The 20875-nt window shown below is 41.0% G+C and overlaps 1 protein-coding gene across 1 annotated transcript; it reads right to left on the bottom strand.

Moving 5' to 3' along the window:
• Positions 1-293: 293 nt before the first annotated feature.
• On the bottom strand, positions 294-14784 carry LOC125031202 (serine-rich adhesin for platelets-like). Its single transcript, XM_047621815.1, has 7 exons — positions 14555-14784; positions 5495-5603; positions 5299-5407; positions 4889-4956; positions 4160-4284; positions 3108-3929; positions 294-2863 (listed from the first exon to the last, which is right to left on the bottom strand). The coding sequence occupies exons 1-7, from the start codon at positions 14573-14575 to the stop codon at positions 788-790; spliced, it is 3330 nt and encodes a 1109-aa protein (XP_047477771.1). The 5' UTR covers positions 14576-14784; the 3' UTR covers positions 294-787.
• Between the last annotated feature and the right edge of the window lie 6091 nt (positions 14785-20875).

Below are 20875 nucleotides of genomic sequence, written 5' to 3'. Positions count from 1 at the left end.
GCAAATTGTTAAGCCAACACGTTCATGCTTGGAAGTATTTGAACACCTCTATGTTTCTTTTAAACGTAATTATCCTCCCACACAAACGTCTGAGATTTTAACCTTATGACAAAAGCTGGTACATTTCATCATCAAATCAACCCAATAAGGACTACATTAGACTGATTCTGATACTGTACTAACCAGGCACTATGTTTTACCATAAAATGAACTTAAAACATTTTCAAGATGAAAGACCTTATTTTTAAAAATTTGCTTCATGAACTTGAAATATACTGAATGAAACGCAACAATTCATATATAAAAGTTTTAATAACAAAACATGAACTCTTAAAACATGATAAAAACAATATTTTCAACAAATAATGCCATCAATACTTTCTGTACCAACTTGCTGTTATTTTATACAATTTAAATGTCTTTCCCCTCACGTGCACACACACGCACTTCCTCTTGACAGTCACACAAAGTATTAACAACACCTATCACTAAATTATCACAACCATGCTGAACAGATGTTATTCACTTGTATTTCTTGTTTAAAATTTTAATGTTATTCCATGCATCGAGATATGTATAAATATTACAAAGGGATCTTCCTACGTGCATGGTAACTAGTTGAACTGATACATAAAATTCAATAAATAATAGTAAAATATTCACAAAATTACACAAAAAAAAAAATCTATTGCATCCTGCGAGCAGCACTCATCCCACATACAAACACACAATCGCACACGCAATCGCGCACCCAGCTGAAGGACAATCCACTACAATAATACGCGTATTAACTAAGAAAGTGAAGTATAAATTCGACTGGAACGTTCAAGGGTTCATATTCAGTCTTGGGTAATTCCTCTTCCGAGGGAATTACTGGTGGAGCAGAAAGGTCCAGGGATATATCGTGTGGTACAACTTGCGCAGTTGCCTCTGTAGTCGATTCTATTATCTCGGTCACGGATGTTGATTCCTTAGTCACGGTTTCTGTTATGGTCTCTTTGGGCGTCGATTCATGCGTCACTGCAGCCTCAGTTGCCGTCTCACTGTCCGTCGATTCCTGCGTCACTGCGCCCTCAGTTGCCGTCTCACTGTCCGTCGATTCCTGCGTCACTGCGCCCTCAGTTGCCGTCTCACTGTCCGTCGATTCCTGCGTCACTGCGCCCTCAGTTGCCGTCTCACTGTCCGTCGATTCCTGCGTCACTGCGCCTTCAGTTGCCGTCTCACTGTCCGTCGATTCCTGCGTCACTGCGCCCTCAGTTGCCGTCTCACTGTCCGTCGATTCCTGCGTCACTGCGCCCTCAGTTGCCGTCTCACTGTCCGTCGATTCCTGCGTCACTGTGCCCTCAGTTGCCGTCTCACTGTCCGTCGATTCTTGCGTCACTGCGCCCTCAGTTGCCGTCTCACTGTCCGTCGATTCTTGCGTCACTGCGCCCTCAGTTGCCGTCTCACTGTCCGTCGATTCTTGCGTCACTGCGCCCTCAGTTGCCGTCTCACTGTCCGTCGATTCCTGCGTCACTGCGCCCTCAGTTGCCGTCTCACTGTCCGTCGATTCTTGCGTCACTGCGCCCTCAGTTGCCGTCTCAATGTCCGTCGATTCCTGCGTCACTGCGCCCTCAGTTGCCGTCTCACTGTCCGTCGATTCCTGCGTCACTGCGCCCTCAGTTGCCGTCTCACTGTCCGTCGATTCCTCAGTGATGATTGTTTCTTCTGTTACCATCTCTTCGGAAGTTAATTCCTCTGTGACTGTTCCCTCTGTTGCCGTCTCCCTGGGAGTTGATTCCTCACTGATTGCTGCTGTTGTTGCCGTTTCTTCTGTAAATATTTCTTTGGGAGTCGATTCCCCAGTAACTATTGCTTCGGTCACTGACTCAGTTGAAGATTCTTCTGTTGTGGTCGTCTCTGTTATTGCTTCTGTCGTTCCTGTTTCTTTGGTCACTGTCCCTTCTGTAGTTATTCCCATGGCTATAGAGTCTGAAGTTAGAAAATCATCACCTTCGGTTTCTTCATCATTTGATGCAGTCATCGACTCTGAAACAGAAGAATCAAACGTGTTCGTTGTCGTCTCGGTCTGAGATTTTGAAAAATCAGTTGATGACACAGTATATGTCATTTCTGTACTTACACCAAGTGAGGCAGTAGCTTCTTCCTCAGTCACTGATGCTGGATATTCAGTTACAGTTTCCTCTGTCACTGCCAATGAAGAGTATGGCGTCTCATCAGTAGACGATGTAGTAGTGCCTGAGAAAGTTGATTCTGTTGTCACAGTATCAGAAGAGCCAGTAAATGTCACAGGGTTTTCTGATATCTCGACAGTCACTGTCGAAGGAAAATCTGTTGTAGATGTAAGAGTATCTTCAGTCTTGACCTCGGATATACTCATGGTTGTTGGGACTGAGGTCGTTGATTTAACAGGCTTCCCTCCCGCTGACGTCTCTGTCAACGGCCACGGATCACCTGTCACATTTAAGAAACTACTCAGGACGGCTCCCGTGTCATTGAAGTTCAAGTATTCTGATGAAGGGAGCTGCTCTTTAGGAGGGATCACTGGGTTTCTCATAGGCTCTTCTGACGCTGGTGCCTTGCTCGGCGTTACAGTTATTGGATCGGACGTCACAGCTGGCAAAGTTGTAGTCTCTTGCCGAGGCATTCCAGATGTTGATTGTTTGTCCTTTTCGGTTGGTGCTGTCCACACAGTAGTATCAGTCATGCTGCCACTATTACCAGTGGCCTCAAGAACTCTGTCAAAGAAACCCTGAATTTCTGCAACTTTGTTCTCATCAATCACTGTTAGAGAGGCAGCTGTAGTGTTGTCACTCGCCAATTGGAAGACCGCACTAATTTTGCCATCACTATCATCCAGAACCTGTAACCAAGATTAGTGATTAGTGATGATTAGTGATGGTCTGGGGACTTTAGCAGTTGAGAAGGGATATAAAAGCGTAATTATTTGGAAAATTTAGCAATGACAAAATCAGATAAAAATATTTTACTTTTACAATATGTTATAGGTGGGTGCTTCATGATCATCAAATACTAATTCTAACACTCCCCATACTAATACTACACCTACTTCTACTCCTACACCTCTCCCAGCCCCTGCACGGTACCTTCGCAATGCCTTCGCTGACCGTCTCGGCGGCCACGATCATCCGGGCGAGGCGTCCGTCCCTTATCGCCTGCAGGACATCCGTGTCACGGCAACGGAGCGCGGTGGAGACAAGCAGGCTGGCGATGGGCGAGACCGTGACTTTTTCATTCTGTTGCATTTCTTTGACGAATTCCTGAGGGAGAAAGGAGGGTGTCTTGTGCTCGTCCAACTTGACGACAACCGTTGCGTTACACATCACCTCAGCCATTGCACGTCTTAACAAGAATTGTATTATTTTCACTTTAAGGGTGTCATCGGTCTCCTGTGACTGAGGGCTTGCGTCTGGCCTTCTAGTAGAACCGTCAGAGGAACTCACGTCTGTGGTCTCATCGGCCGTCCCGCCCCCGCCAAAGATAGCCTCAATTATCTTTCTTGCTTCTCGCATGTAGCTTACTTTCTCACTCATAATCCCCTTCACCTCCTGGAAAATGGGAAGTCTGTCTGATGGCTCCACCTTGGATAGGATAAGCGCCAGAATCCTTACAGTTGACATTGCCTCCCCTCCTTGGTGAATCTGTCTTTTCACAGGGTACCTCAGCGTTCTCGGATCTTTCCCCTTTGAATGAGTGTCGTAATTGTCACCTGCGTTCAAAAACAATCTACGCACTTCCGTCTGCAGCCAATGATCCATGTCATAAGCAGATGGGTCCTGTAGCTTCCGGTCTTCAACGTTTTCTGCATCGGAATCACAAAGACACCCACTTGGCACCTTGAAACTCACAACGCGTAACATATCTTCATTAGTTGGGTCTTTGGCGTACACCTCCCAGCTGCTCCATTTCTGAAAATATATTTATTGACAAATAAAAAAATAAAAATAAAAACAAAACAAAAAAAGGGCACCTCATTCTGCCGTTATCATTTTTCATTTGAAATCTCTAGAGATCCACTAAATTGAAATTTGCAGTTTCTACAATATTGTGTATGAAATATTTGAGCCATAAAAATTACCTGCCCTAATATATTAATAAAGTCAAATGCCACCAGCTGTCAGTACGGTATGATATCTACCTGCGAACAACTGATACCCTTGTCTTGGCGATGAGGTGGTGTTATGCAAGGGATGAGACGGCAAGTCACTGTCTCCACGGGCTGCACCATGTCTGGGTCGCTTTGGGCCACTTCATAGGTTTCTCCTAATTCCGTAAGTGTTGTGGGAAAGCGTTGTTCAGAATACGTTTAAAATAATGCAAAAAAGGGTTTCCAAACTATAAAAACTTCCTCCTTAAATGGATAGTTATTAAACTTTATTTTACACTCTAAAGAATATTATCAATTTGTCTAGTATCATTGCTCATATCGAACAACGATTTTCGTAATTTTCAAGCAATTTTTCCAAGCAATGACTTGTCACTTTCAAAGCGAGTTAAATATAGTATATTACATTACTAAGATAGAAAATCCCAAAAATGAAAGAGAAAGTGACAGCTGTAAATTTAGCCTGTAACATTGTTAAACAGTGATCAAAAATCGGATTATGTAATTTGCCTGGCAATAAATATTTATATACTACATACAAAGAAATAGTTTATTTGTATTTGCTTATGCAGATTTATTTCGATATTTAAGATCATGCATAAATATCCAAATTTTAAAATTCTGTTAGGTATTGCCCTCAACATCATTAACAAATATTGATGCGAATACATATATTAATGAATGAATAATAAATCCGTAAATACTTTCAGCATAATCATCTCAAGAGCACATTTTGGTCCTGGACAACCCGAAGACACTTACCCCCTTCTGCTACCACACTCTTTAGCAACATCCGTTCCTTCTCCTCCAAACAGCAACACGACTCATCACTGCAATTGCAAGAAAAAAATAACCCAATGGCTCCTGAACAAAGGGATTCAGTATCATCAAGAAACTTTTGATATCGATTCAAATGCGAGAGATGAAGGTTATTCCTATCACCCTTTCAACCACGTGTTTTCAGGAAAGTAGCTAGGGATAGGTTAACGCCTAGAGAATATCTACTCACAGTTATTCATACAAAACAGTGTGCTGGTATACTTAGTTTGCTCAGTTTTATTGGGTCAGTGTTAATACACTGCCATTCCCTACTTAGTTTGTCATACAGAGGAATGAGACGATTTTCTCAAGTTCGACAATTACTGCCAGCACATTAAAGACTACCCAATCACCTGTCTTGAGGTGGCGAGACGACATAGGCTTTCGTTCCGTTAAACTCCTCAATACTCTCGACGCCCTTCATATGCCTCAGGGAATTCTTCGGAAGGTATTCCACACACTCTGGAACATCATTGATTATTATTTTCTTTTTTTCTCGATTCTATTTTCTAATTCAGTGATGAGATCAATATTTTCAACCTGAATCACCTCCATATCCGTCGTTCCCGGGTGGACAACACAACTGCCTGCCCGTCTTCTTGTCTATGTCGATGCAATAAGGCGATGATGCCTTCACAACCCCTGCTGCCAAACATGCCTGAAAAAATGTGCTTTGATGGAGCGTTTATTAATGTGATTCTTGACTTATGGGAACTCGGAGACCCCGAATATTTTGAAGTAAAATGCAGATATAAATTTACACCTTCCATCTCCCTTAGCATCACAAGGCAAAATGTGCGCAAATCGGTAATAGAGGAGGTACAGGGCAAAGAATATGATGAAAAAAAATGCGAGTGTTCAATTATGCCCCCCCTATTTGAAAATTAGGAAAGCGCAAGAAGCTCGTATGGTTAATGACAAAATTTACTCCACCGTCCAAGTTGCCGTGACTGGGCGTGCCCTTGATAAGGGGTCTACCCCCCAACACCCCCTTGTAAAACATTTTCTTACTCGATATGCACGACAAGATAGAGAATGAAACACCTCTTTCACCGAAAAGGATATGCAGTGTAAAAAAAAAAAAAAATGCATATATGATAGTGTAATTGCGTGGTACAAAATTAGCAGCGGCAAGGAAGAAGCAATATAGTCTTTGATTCGAATCTGGAATGCTCATCAAAAACATAACACGGGTAAGATAACCAACAAAGTGATACATCTGCCTTCGCTTCCCGCCATTTATGCTCGATGGTGTTGGTGTGAGCCGCAATGACGGGATCCACAGAGTTAAAGGTATGGTTCACAGTCAGGTGCTGAAACCCCTCTTTATTAAGGCAGTTATATGCCTTCCAGCAGTCAGTGATGATGGTGGACCCTTCTTTAATACGGTCTTTTATAACTGCTAGAAGGGTCTCAGCACCTCTGGAGGACACCGGAATAAAACAATAGAAAAATTCAACTTTCACGGCACACCCCATCTAAATCAATTGCATACGTTGTATTTTCGTTTGCCGAATTTAGACTCGTCTATCTCTACTATAGTGCCAGGGCCACCGATCTTGTCAGTGCTATTCCTTAGGCACCAAGAAATAATCACTTTACGGCAAAAACTTCCCCAGTCACAAATTGTTTTGTCAGAGGTTCAGTTCGTCTCTTACCGGAGAAATAATTCTCAAATAAAAATTAACAAAAATTATATTTCTATTATAGTGAATCTTCAACTGAAGGACAAAGAAACCTGGGAAGAATTCATGAGTTAAACCCTCTTAACAAATACGAGACCGTCAGCGCCGGTAGATGACCATTTCAAGGAAGCGGGGAGGGGGGGGGGGGGGGAGCAAGATGCTATGGCAAATCGACTGACGTTTAATGTATTACAGTTATTATATTAAGTTTTATTCTCGTTTTCTTTTTAAATATCTGCATAGGAGAGCACATTCTACCTTATGAGACTATACTTTTTATAATATTTTAACAAGCGTCAATCCCTTTTTTTTTTTTTTTTTTTTTTTTTTTTTTTTTGCAAACTAGGCTTTGTTTTAAAAGAAATTGTTATCTGAAAGGGGAAGACACCGCCCTCTCTTGACAGAAATGCCGCCTTAACCTCGTCTGACCCGCGATTCCCCTCATCTTAAAAGCATACCCGCTGGGAGTGTTTCTATATAGGTCCCGAACGGCCAGGCCAGGTCAAGGGAGGAGAGCATCTTTCAGCCGTGAGGGCAGGGATTGTAATAGGTTCCTTGTCTGTGGTCGCAAGAGTACGAGCTAATAGGCGGTAAGATGGCATTTTAACTTTCCTTAGACTCGAAATATGTGCTCTCTTTGTGGATGGAATTTTTTCTCTTGCATGTTTTAAGATTGCTTCATTTTTACATTTCCCTTTTTATTTTTACCGTTTTGTTTCGTGGTGCTATTTTAATGTTTAGAGCTAGTTTTTTCCCCCTTTTAGTATGCCTCAGTGCATTTTCATATTGGAGGATGGTTCTTTTTCTTGACCATCTTATTACATTTTTTGTGATTTTTGATCTTCGCACTGACTGATAAAATAATTTTTTGTAAAGATTTGATTTTCTTTTTTAAACATGCATCCCCATGGCATCAAGGGTTGATTACTAGTGAAAGTAATTTTAAAAGACGTGCCTAAATTTTTGCATCTTACACAAAGAACTTGCAGAGTGAAGATATAAAGCATAAGAGGAAAAAATTAAAGGGACATAAAAGAAAACGTAGTGTTAGATGATGGAATTTAAACTTAAACAGTAGGATTACTTCCCTAGACTTTTAGATGGGCAAGAGTTCAACTCCACAAATCTGCACCTTCTATCGGCTTCAGGTCGGCAAGCACTCCATCCCGGACACAACCACGCTAACCGCAGTGTTGACCCTTGGACCTTGGTAACTTCTGTACACTTACACTTTCTCTAACTTCGCTCACACCCTTCTACATGCCTCTTACTTTACGAACACATTAACTTACGTTCTTGAACAAATATATCAGGTAGTGGCACCTTAAGATTTCGTACCAAGGATCGGCGGTTAATCATATTTATAGATAACTACACTATCAATGTATATATTTGATTTAGTAAACCAAGTTTGTTTTGTATTACACCTCACAGTTCTATTGTGAATTTTTCTAGATTTGTCGCATATAAAATTTTTGTTCTGAATGTCTATTCTGCAAATCGCACTGGACTTTTCACTTTTTTTCAGCTAATAAAAGTCCATGACTCTGTAAACAAATTAATAAGGTCTTCTGTTTTTCCATTAAATTTAGAATGAAAGCCTAACAAACCACCATGGTACAGATGACAAACATCGGTCATTGTTACTGAAAAGAAAGAGGCAGGTCACCGGTGTAGTCCAGAAATGTCCAGGTGTTATTTGCACATTCGAAATACCTTAAGCAATGACTTTTGTCTGAGTAGTTAAGCAATTAACATCTTACTAGGTTTGAGAAAATAAGCATGGAAACTTTCTATTATGTAAAAACGTCTAAAATGTGAATATATATGAACAATAAATAGATGGCCATGTATAAATGCATGATAAAGTATGTGATATTAAATTTTTTAAAGCCATATAGTGGATATGCAGAACCAATAGACATTAGGATCACCCTGATATTTGAGCCCATTAAGTGCCCTAAATGCTGAGAAAAGTGATTAGAAACCAAACAATTCTGACCCTTCTGACCGTTTCGCTATTTAAAGGTATGTAAAGCCACAGGGGTCCAGGGGGCAGAGACCCAAAAAAAACGATAAACATGGACCTGCTCGTGACACGAAGACAAGCACACAGACTCTCAATCATGTACAAGGTCATAAATCTTATTGACATTAACAAACACGAATACCTACATGTAGCACATACAGACAGAACACAAAACTCACACAACAGTAGGTTTCTTTTAGATACCACACCAACACTGACTCTTACAAGGATTTCTTCATTGATAGACGCAATGCATCTTCCGGGTGTTTTTAAAGCTCGGAGGATCTACAAGGACAGACGACCCCTGCAGGTGTAGAAAGTTTCAAATCGATTCACTGCCCAACTTTCAGAATCACGGCACAATATGCATGGGGGATTTTAATGCTAGACATTATTCATTTGGAGACAGTCAATGCAATGAAAATGGCGAAGAGTTCCAAAATTTTGTGAACAATAGATCTATGACCGTATATGATACAGACAGGGAAACCTATGTGGCGGGGGCAGGCTAGATTATGTAATAGGAAGGGATCTTGTGCATGGAAATGTCAGAAGCATGCTTGCAACAGAGCTAATCAGTGACCACTTTGCAATAGTAACGAGATACGCTGTTGATAATAGTCTATCTGCAAAAACAAATAGGCTTAAAATTTCTATTCCTCCTTACCTTGAGCACCACTTTAAATCACGTATTTATGACTGGTATAATGATTACACAGTAACGAGTGTTGATAAATTCTCCGTGGACATGACGAAAGTGGTCACTGATTACTACAACACCTGGGTCTGTCCAAAGAAAACCTTAAAGATCAACAATTCACAACGCCTAAAACAACCTAAGTGGGTCAGTGACCCTACACTATTAAGGGAACAAAGGTGAGTTCAGGAGCTTTTTGATATCTACAAGCAGGACAAAACCTGTGACAACCTTATTCAGTTTCTTAAGGCTAACAGAAACCTACGGTAATTAAAAACTAATTTCAGAAAAGAACAGTTCCTACAAAGCATTAACAATAACACCTCAATGTCTGAGGTCTGGAAAAAAAATTAATCGACTCAGGCAAACCAACTAACACCCTGCAGTTCCATAGTCCTCTTGCACAAGCAGACATGCTCCTTAGTCAATGGGCTAGAGCGTCCAAATTGAGCTCACTTCCCACAAATATTCAGAACCACCTTAGTCTAAAATTGCACGTAAATTTGCCATTGAGATTGGATGTTCTGAGACCGACCCTTCAGACTTTGCTGAGATTACTGAGTGGGAACTGAACAATGCACTGATCAAAGGAAAAGCTTCTGCACCAGGTGAAGATGGAATTACCTATAGTGTCCTCCGCCTTATAACTCAGGCACCTGGTAATCCCCTTTTGCACCTGTGCAGGTTTAAGTTTGTCACAAGGTATTCTGCCTGGCCTCTGGATGCGCAGTCTAATCATCCCTATACCGAAACCACTGATAAATACCACCCAATTTCACTAACCTCATGTGTATGCAAAGTTCTAGAAAGGATAATTTTGAACAGACTCAGGTACAGGTTGCTAGGTAAATTATCTCACGGACTATACAGATTTCTATCAGGACGTAGAACACAATATTGCTTTGCAGAATATTACTCAAACTCTAATCCAGGGAAGCACACCGTTTTCTTGACCTTAAGTCAGCTTTTGACATTGAAAACAGAGAAATTATCCTAGAACAATTAGTAAGCTTTGGCATCAGGGGTAAATTATTGAGCTGGATTAGAATGTATCTTTCGAACAGATCTGCAAGTGTCTTGTTCAGGGGAGTGAGAAGTTCCACTTCACAATCTTTTGAACTTGGGGTTAATGTTACCGAGAGCGACGCACGGAGGTAGAGCAAAATGGAGTAGGAATCAATACAACTAAATCTGCAGCGGCCTCATATTTCCCGGGAAATGACAAATATAGGCTCTGCATGGCACTTCTCTGAGGCTCAGTCCCCATCCATGTTTACCTTGCCAGGACCAAAACAAATGTGACGCATAACTCATTATTGCGATCTATGAAGTAGTCCATGTATTACTACGCGCTTGTGAAAACGATTATTTTGTAATTACTAGAGTGTTTTTTCTAATGCATGTATTTAATGAATTGTTTTACTTTTATTATACTTTTACGTGCTTTGGTAATTATTTACACTATTTTGCACAATAACCATGTGCGCATGCGAGTTTTCCCACCGGGAGATTTGACACTTCGTCAGTGGCCATTAGTTCCGAACCACCGGTGAGAAGTGTCACATTTTAAGTGTGTTGCGTCGATTCCGGGTCAATTTTAGAGCCGCATAGTGGATATATAGAACAAATAGATAATGGTTTCTATCTCAGCTTGATATTTGAGCTCAACAAGTGCCCCAAATGTCGAAAAAAGTGATTACAAACCAAGGAACTCGGACCAAAGACGGAAGCGAAGAAAAGTTCGATCTTTCGCTATATAAGAGAATGTGGTTTTACCCTGGGCGGTTCCGAGGGCAGAGCACCTTGGCTAGTGAATATATAGATAGTATTTTCTTAAAGCCACGGGGGTCCAGGGGGCGTAGCCCCCTGGCTAGGCGCATAGAATAAGGCTAGGCTAGGCTAGGCTAGGTTAGGTTAGGTTTGGCTAAGTTAGGCTAGGCTAGGCTAGGTTTGTATTTTACTAGGGGGTCCAGGGGGCGTAGACCCCTGGCTAGGCGCATATAATACCACGGGGGTCCAGGGGGCAAAGTCCCCTGGCTAGGGAATATATACATCATAGTGTATGAAAGCCACAGGGTTAAGGTTAGGTTGGTTTACTGGTTAGGACGCATTGTACGATTACCACAGGGGATCTGGATAATGTGAAATCCCGTATATTTTTACCGAGCATTGGGTTTGATTCCCGTAGAGTTTTCCGAAAGTTGGCGCGTCAATCCGTATACTTTCAAAGATGGCGGGGGCGTCCGTAGAGTTACACTGGCTTATTTCCTTCGTTTTTTGTGCTTTTCGGGACAGAAATTTGGCTCGGGTTTTCGAAAAATCGACTTTTTAACGTTTCATAAATCACTTTCTTCGATTTCTGCAGGTTCCTTTTGACATCCAGTGCCATCCATTACCCCCCCCCCCCCCTTCAAAACCGGTTCCCCACGCATCCCCCAAGATCGTTGGGTAGAGGAAACAAACAAAAAATCTGATTTTGTAACTAAGTCTCTGAGAGGAAGCATCGCTCTCGGTAACAATTACCGAACTTGGGACGCCACAGGGAGGAGTTCTCAGCCCTATGTTGTTCAATGTCCTCATGCACAAGCTGGTGGCAGATATTCGCCCTGGGGGTCGTGAAGCCATTACATGCTATACTGATGACATATGAATTAGTCATCTCCGCTGAGAAAACAACGGCTCTCAATCCATGTATCATACCCCTACCCACTTTTTGCATAGGTGACCAAGAGCTTGACATGTGTCGTAAATATAAATATCTCGGGGTGAACATAAATGATGCAGACCTGATCCTTTCCCTGAAAAAGACAGACAAACCGTTGAAAGTTCTTGTTGGAAGAGAACATGGCATCAATGTTAAGCTCGTTAGACTGTTTTCCTTGGCTTTTATAAGATCAGTTGTAGACTACCATGCACTGCACTTGTTGCAATGTAAGGAATCAGAAATGAATAGCTTGGAGGTAGTGCAAAATGAAGCCATGAGGATTATCCCCGAGAACAGCAAGGATAGTGAACATGAGGTCGGAACTTAACCTAACATCCATCTCTGATAAAATAATATTTATTTCCACTAAATTTGGGGTCAAAGCTCTGAGGGAACCCTTGTATCTTTCAGACTTCCAAAAACAATTGCAGCATAAAATCACGGAAGCAGACGTGACTAATCACACACGCGCGCCCTCTAATACACAAAATCTCCATGAACATTACAAAGCTCAATGTCCCAATTAGTAAAATACCACAGGGTCGATCCATTCCACCATGGAAAAATTCAAAATTGATCGTGCACCTTACGTGTCTACCACAAAAAAAAAAAAACCCGTGTACATAACTGCCTGTTACAACAAATTGCATTAACAACGGTAAAGGAACACACAGTCTATGGGCGATGATGTATACGAGTGTTACGTTGACGGATCCGTAGTCTGGATACAAAGCTGGTTGTGCTTGCACTGTATACAAAAATGGTTTACTGCAACATAAAGTTAATATGAGAACGCAAAATTGGGCTAGCACTACACAAACGGAGCTGGCAGGTATACTCCTTGCAACGGAATTCTTAATGTCTCGGGGCACTGGAGTAGTTTTCTGTGACTCTCAGAGTGCTCTTCGGACACTAAATTCTTTCAAAGCAGGTGGCGATGAGGAAATTGTGAGTTGCATTAAGCGTAACGTCACTTGTGCAATAGAGCGCAATTTCAACATTCAATTTGTATGGATACCATCTCATGTTGGCATAAGCAAGCACGACCACGTAGACAAATTGGCGAAGGAAGCCTGCAGCAAAGATACTGTGAACATAGATCTTGGGATGTCTCTTGTTAGAGGCATCCCAAGTTCTCATAAGGAAGAACTAGTATATCTGACGAACACTCAAAGGCCTGAAAGCTGTACCATAAGGCACTAAGATCAGTATAGAGATAGCAAGCCCTCCTATGGGTGGCACCGAAGTCAAACCAGACAATGTGACGTGGTTACTGCCAGAATACGTATAGGTTACAGAATGTATTGGCTACTGCACGGTGCAAGAAATGCAGATGAATCTAAATGTAGACTGTGTAACGAAGAAAACAAGCGAACGCTTAAGCATTATATCTCGGAATGTCATGTGATACAGCCTTTCAGACCACCTAACATGAGGTATAAAGAACTATGTGAATATTTCATTTCATCTGATACATTGGAAGATATACTCGTATCATATCTTAAATTTACTATGTAAAACTGCCGTAAACAAAAACAGTGTTATGTAAACACAGTGGCAATAGCATATTACCATGTACAATTACAGCAGGCACAAAGTACTGTACTATGTCAGATGTATGTAAAACTGTAATCATTTGCCCACGCCTGATCAGATCAGGGTGGTTTCTAACAACTTTTTTCGGCATTTGGGGCACTTGTTGGGCTCAAATATCAGGCTTTGATTGAAAATAATGTCTTTTTGTCCAGTATATCCACAATACGGCTTTAAAAATGACCCGGAGTCGATGCAGCACTTAAAATGAAACATTTTTCTCCGGCGTTTCTCAGCGAATGGCGTCCCACGGCCTGTCAAATCTCCCGGTGAAAACTCGCATGCGCAGAAGGTTATTGTACAGAATAGCGTAAATAATTACCAAAAGACGTAAAAGAAGTATAATAATACTAGAATAATGCATTACATACATGAATTCAGACAAACAGACGCTAGTAATTACAAAATAATCGTTCTCGCAAGTGCGTAGCAATACATGGACTACTTGATGGATCGCAGTAATGAGTTACGCGTCACATTTGCTTTGGTTTTCGCCAAGTAAACATGGAAGGGGTCTTTGAAAATGAAGGGTCGATCTTCTGTCTTCTCTGTTCTGTATCTCCCTTATTTTAGATTTGCGCACCTTTTGCTATTGATGGAAAAGGTCTTAGTTTATGTCAAGGTATCCACTTCATACACTTATTTTACTGTACCTTGGTTGACATATACGGAAAGTTTTCCTTTTTTTTTTTTTTTTTTTTTTTTTTTTTTGACTTATTTCCTGGACCGGTCATTTGCGATGGAAAACTACAGATTACGTTATGACGTTAATACCTAGAAGAAAATATTTGCAAGGTTGTATGGCTTTGGAAAACAAAAAAAAAACAAAAATAGTATAATGATGCGGAATCTATATACACGTTAAATTTTCTTTTTAATAGGAAAACAGGATGCAACTCACCAGAAAAACATATGCCCACATGGCGACGGAAATAGAAGCTTGGCAACTAATGCAGATTTATCCTATCCAGTAGTGTGTGGGGTTCTCAGAATGAAAATATTGTCTGCCAATCCATGAATACTTAGCAAGTAAAGTGTTTGTTTGTTATTATTCCTCCGTGATGGGAGGGAGGGTACAACACTCAACCACGGTACAGGTGACGCCGCGCTCACAGGAGGACGGAGTGAGACAAAGGCGCCTAGCGGACGGCTTCGAAGCTTCAGTTGGGCTCGGGCCTTGTGAACTGATTATCGAATATCTCGAATGAATTTATTTGGAATTACGTGTTTATTTGTTATGAATACACACACCTACATATATATACACACACACTTGTGTTGGTGTGCACTTATGGATATTTATATATATATATATATATATATATATATATATATATATATATATATAAAACTTATGTATATATGTATATTTATGTGCGTGTATCAGTGTACACACATACACAAATATACATATATATATAGATATAGATAGATAGATAGATACACACATATATGGATATACATATATATATATATATACGTGTGTATATATGTGTATATATATGTATATACATATAAATATGTATATACGTATGTGTATGTATATGTATATATATATATATATATATTTCTATATATGTATACATATACACGCATAGGCATATATATATATATATATATATATATATATATATATGTGTGTGTGTGTGTGTGTGTGTGTGTGTACATATATATATATATATATATATATATATATGTATATATACTGCATATATACATATACTGTATAGTATTTATACATATATATATAATTACTGTATATCATATATAAATATAAGTACATATATATACATACAGTATATGTGTTTATATATATGTATGTATACAATACTGCATATATGTTTATGTGTACATATATGTATATATATTCAAATATGTTTATATACGAGTATATTCATATATGTATATATATATGTATATTCATATATATTCACATATGTACATATATATACACATATACAGTATATGTGTGTATATGTGTATTTATACCCTGTATGTATATATATACATACATATATATTTATATATATATGTATATGGATGTATACTATACTATATATATGTTTATATATACTGTGTACATATACATATATATATATATACACATGTATATATGTACAAATACATATATACATATATAAGTATACATATATGGGTGTGTATAAATAACTGAAATAATTCCAAGTAACGTGTAAATCGTATATCAAGTTCGTCTTGGTTCTCGTTGGATCTCATTTCCAGCATCATTCTCTACCCTTCGCTTATTTTGTTGTCTTCTCTGTCTCCTGTCTTGTCTTATGTCCTGATGATACTCGATACTATCGATTGCCTCTTCATTTAACTCTAACAACCAAGACCATATATCAGGGGTACTCAACTGGCGGACCGCGGTCCGGATCCGGACCTTCTGAGTGTTGCAGTTGGACCTCAGACCCCAGGAAGAGAAAATTCTAGTTAAATAGCATGAAGGTCCTGGTGAAAGTATCTTGCAAGTTTTTTTTTTTTTTTTTTGGTCGACTATGACTATATATATACAGCCAGGGTCTTTTTTCAGGGAAAATTATGAGATTGTTTTCTTTTTTATATTTCATGTAATAAAAAATTCCGGACCTATGCGTACATTGGAGCTTGTCTAACTGGACCTTTGCTTATAATAGTTGAGTAGCCCTGCCATATATCAATGAAAAAAAAAACTGAAATTTTAAAAAAGAGGATTAAGCCTATATATAAATCTGCGATCACATATTTCGAAATATATATTGTGATTAAATGTGAGTCTCACTTGTTACTCTAAAAATGTCAATTTAACCTTATTATTCAAATCTGATTATTTATGTGATATACCATCCAGTTTTCTGCCTTTGCATTTCACCACAATTATAATAAACACATTTTCCCAGATCAACCTCATGTTAGAAACTATACCAAAATCTTATCTACATGTTTGAATTTGTATTTGGTCAGTTATATAACACTGGCCAAGCACGTATATATATATAGATTGATTGTATATGTATTATATGATGAGTGCCTGTCATTGTGATGGAATACATACTAATTGCTGCTCCGCCATTAGCAGTCGCGTTAGAAGCATTGGCCTTGTCGATCGTGCGGACATTGTTCGTCACCTTTCATGCCATGGTAATGGATCGCTGTCTTGTTACTGGCTTCAAGAATAAGAGTTAATAATAAGACCCCCCCGTTCTTCACAATATATATATCGAGCGAGGATTCTTTCAGCAGCTGTTACTGTAACAAGGGGCATTGGAAACAACGACTGATAATGCGCAACTGTAGGGAGACGAAAGCCTGTGCATGTGGCCTTCTTCTCATCTTACACCTTCGAGAAGTTTTTCTGTGTTATATGACTGAACATTTAGATAGTGTTTTGGAAACTGATTATTGGAGTTTTAATAGCACCATTCGTCTTAATACTGAGTAGCCCATTATATTATCGATGCTTCGAATGTCCTCGTTTCAAAACTCCAAAAACATTCATTCATTTTCGTATAGTAAGGTACAATAATCATGTGTACCAAGGCCCACCTTCCCCGCATGTATAAGTTTACTTACAAACATCTTCATTCACATTATATCTATCTACTGTATGCGGCGAAATTCTCGGGCTAGACACTCAAAACAAGATTTGTATATCATCAATTTGCAAATCAGACGAGCTTTGTTTTCTTCTTTTTTCTGAAGACTGTAAACAAGTTGGTCGTCAATAACTATTGCATAAGTGGCTATGTGTGTGTGCGTCTGTAGTGAATAAATGATTGCTGTGGGTAGAGGAACAACTGCACGTGTACGCAGCCAAGAGAGAGATGACCTTACTAGACACTCTCCACTTGAGGTCGGTTCACAGAGGAGTCGACCAGCGCTCTCTCTCGAAACTCAGGTAAGTGAACGTCATACAGATTAAGGGCCTACGTATTCGGCAGCTGTTTTAATACCCATTATTAGAATAGGGATAGCAAAATTTTGAAGGAAAAATATATTTTTGTGGTCATCTATAAAACGAATAATCAATAAACTAGCGCAAGTGTACATCACATTGGATCTGCTGATTATGTCTGATTTTTTTACATATGTCTCAAATTTAAATAAAAAATGGGTTGGGTTAACAGCAAAATGTGGGCATAGTTAAGTCATTGTGTTCCTATTTATCAGTGTTCCCTTTCTCTCAGAATTACTTGTCTTTGAATAGACCTCTATATATTACACTATGATGATGCATATCAGCTCAGGAATGAGATTTTCTAGATGGGTGGTACATATAGTATTCCCATTGGTCTCCCCCCCCCCCCCTCTCTCTCCTCCCTCCCTCTCTCTCTCTCTCTCTCTCTCTCTCTCTCTCTCTCTCTCTCTCTCTCTCTCTCTCTCTCTCTCTCTCTCTCTCTCTCTCTCTCTCTCTCTCTCTCTCTCTCTCTCTCTCTCTCTCTCTCTCTCTCTCTCTCTCTCTCTCTCTCTCTCTCTCTCTCCTCTTCTCTCCTCTTCTCCACTCTTCTCTCCTCTTCTCTCCTCTTCTTTCCTCTTCTCTCCTCTTCTCTCCTCTTTCTTTCCTCTTCTCTCCTCTTCTCTCCTCTCCTCTCCTCTTGTCACCTCTCGTCTCCTCTCCTCTCTTCTCTCTCCCTCTCTCTCTCCCTCTCTGTCACACACGCACACACACTCATCTTCTGCACTGATTATGGATCACACATCTTCAATACCTATGAATCCGAAGTCCATCAGATTAAATACGATCATAATCTGTCCCAAACAGCATGGAACAGACATGGAAATCTCGTGCGACGCCATCATGCCAGCGCGGGAAAGTCTGGGAGATCTTGGTGACGGCGATTGCTGCAGCGCTCCTCGTGTGGCAGGTCGAACTCAACGTCGAGGTCTTCCTTGATCGCCCCACCGTCTTCTCCGTCACCATCGAGGCGGACCCGAACTTCCAGCTCCCCCCCGTCACCGTGTGTCCCCATCCTGCCTTCGAGCCCTCTGTGCTCAGGCGCCTTGGAGTGAACGTTTCCGGGAATTACGAGCAGGTCGGAGAAGCTCTTCACAAACTCGCTGGGCTGAACGACAGCCTGACGACGGCGCAGTTTTGGCGAGAGGCTCAGTGGAGTTTCGGCCAGATAGTTCAAGTGGTGATGTTTGAAAATGTTTCTGTGAATTACAAAAAAGACGCAACTGAGGCTCCACACTGGCGGAGGTCGTACTCGCCTCTGGGCCCATGTTTCACCTTCATTCCTCCGCCGGGGGAAACCAATGTGAAGATTGGTCTACACCATATACCTAGCGTTAAACGTTGTTCTTGGGTCAATAAACAGGACCAATTAGTAAATTACAATGGCTTATCTTCCCAGTGTGATAATGTTCAGAAAAAATGTAATTCAACTTGTGGCTTCGAGAATTATGTGTTATACAGGAGGTGTGCTCTTAAAGCTGCCTTTGTCTACTTTCACACTAAATCCGTTTATGATGCCTTAGCGCAAAAAGACGTCTTCGAATTTTCTAACAAGCTCTTTGAAGGAAGCCACATTTTGAAACGACTCGAAAGCATGCCAAACTTAAGATGCCAAACCCAACAAATAGAAAGCTCACTCGTAAAGGGGAATTGCGTGCCTTCCGCTTACGCTCACAGTGCGTGCCACCACAAGCACCAGAGGTCCCAAGCACTTCATAAACTCGGATGCCTCCCAGTTCGAGCTTCAGCCTTTCAAGAACCCATAAACAAAACCTGCAGCTCACCGGGTCTCATTCAAGAACTGTTTGAGCTCGACAAACAGCTAAAGAGTTGTCCTCATAGTTGCTTTCAGAGGAGATGGAAACACGTCATATCTGAGGCATGGGGTCCGGAATTTATGGTAGTTTTAGAGGCATCCACAACATATCTGAGGCAAGAGAAGGAGCTGGAAACATATCCATTAGCTCAACTCTTCTCTGACATTGGTGGAAGTTTGGGACTATTCCTTGGCGTATCAATATTTCATGTATGGAATCTCGGCGTGCAAATTGGGTTTACCAACCAAAAGGAGGATTTCAGCCACGCAGGAAAACTACTGAAATATACAGGAATGTTGACAGCGTGTTTGGCAACGTCTGTTCACTGTCTCCAAGAGCTTAAAATGTTTATGTCACAGCCTATGTTAACGTCGGTTTCCTTAAGAGCTTTGTCGGCCGATGACGATGACCTTACCGTGGCCCTCGCCCGCCGCCTTGCCAGCCGAGCCCTTGACTGCCGCCCGCAAGAAGCGCCGCTCATGGACTGCCAGATTCAGTGCTTGTTGGAAGTATCGGCAAAGGAAGTCATGAGTGCTATCCCGTTCATCGACGTTGAGGATCTGCCGCCTTGCAAGGCTCCAGGTTTCGTAATCCCGTCCCGTGACTATGTTATACCATCGGAAACGCTCATGGTAGCTTCCTCTAAACATTTACATTCGTGCATCAAGTCATGTGTAGCATTGCACAGAACTAGTAACATAAGTAGTTTCGCTAAATACATGCACGTTGACCAGCATTATCGCTCTTATGACCTCGTCCGTCTGATCTGTAGCATTGGAGGAATAGTTGGACTTTACTTGGGGTATTCTGTTTTTCAGGCAGTAGATTTGTGTGATCGCATCTGGTGTGCGGGGCGTGAATTGAATTTCCGGTCAGTCCATATTAGAAGATTTCTGAAGTTCTGCATTTTCTTGTTTGGTTTGGTCGTCACTTTTCTCAGAAGTCACAGGTTTCTCATGCAGCATCAGGTCTCGACGTCCATCTTCCCCAGCAAAGCCGTCCCGCTGGTGGTGACAGTATGCAGGTGGCCGCCCCTGAGCTTCCCGCATCTTGCTTCTTACTTGGGCAGCAACATCACCCTTGACAACATTCTTGAAAAGCCCTTGGACCAACGTCAAGAGGCAGTTCTTCAGGTTCTCGAAAGCATAGAAGGGAACTGGCCGGGCTCCTTGGAAGATGTCTGGAGTGCAGCGGCCTGGAACATTACGGATGTGATCGGAGGTTATTCGATACGTTTCAGCGAAGGATATTACTTTGACTCCATCTGTGATTCTAACTCCGACTGCTCCGATGCGTGGACACCGGTCGTAACGCCTCTTAACCGATGCTTCTCCATGAACACAACCTACAAGAATAAGATGTTCTCTGAGATGCTCTTGCAGTTCCGTGACGATATAGAAAAAAAAGCTGTCTACAACCATACGCCTCAGATATACTATCTCCTCCACCC

Source organism: Penaeus chinensis, chromosome 12 (genome assembly GCF_019202785.1).
Source record: "Penaeus chinensis breed Huanghai No. 1 chromosome 12, ASM1920278v2, whole genome shotgun sequence".
NCBI classification, from domain to species: Eukaryota; Metazoa; Arthropoda; class Malacostraca; order Decapoda; family Penaeidae; genus Penaeus; species Penaeus chinensis.
The sequence above is the reverse complement of the archived record's forward strand: the minus strand, read 5'-3'. Positions and strand labels throughout refer to the sequence as shown.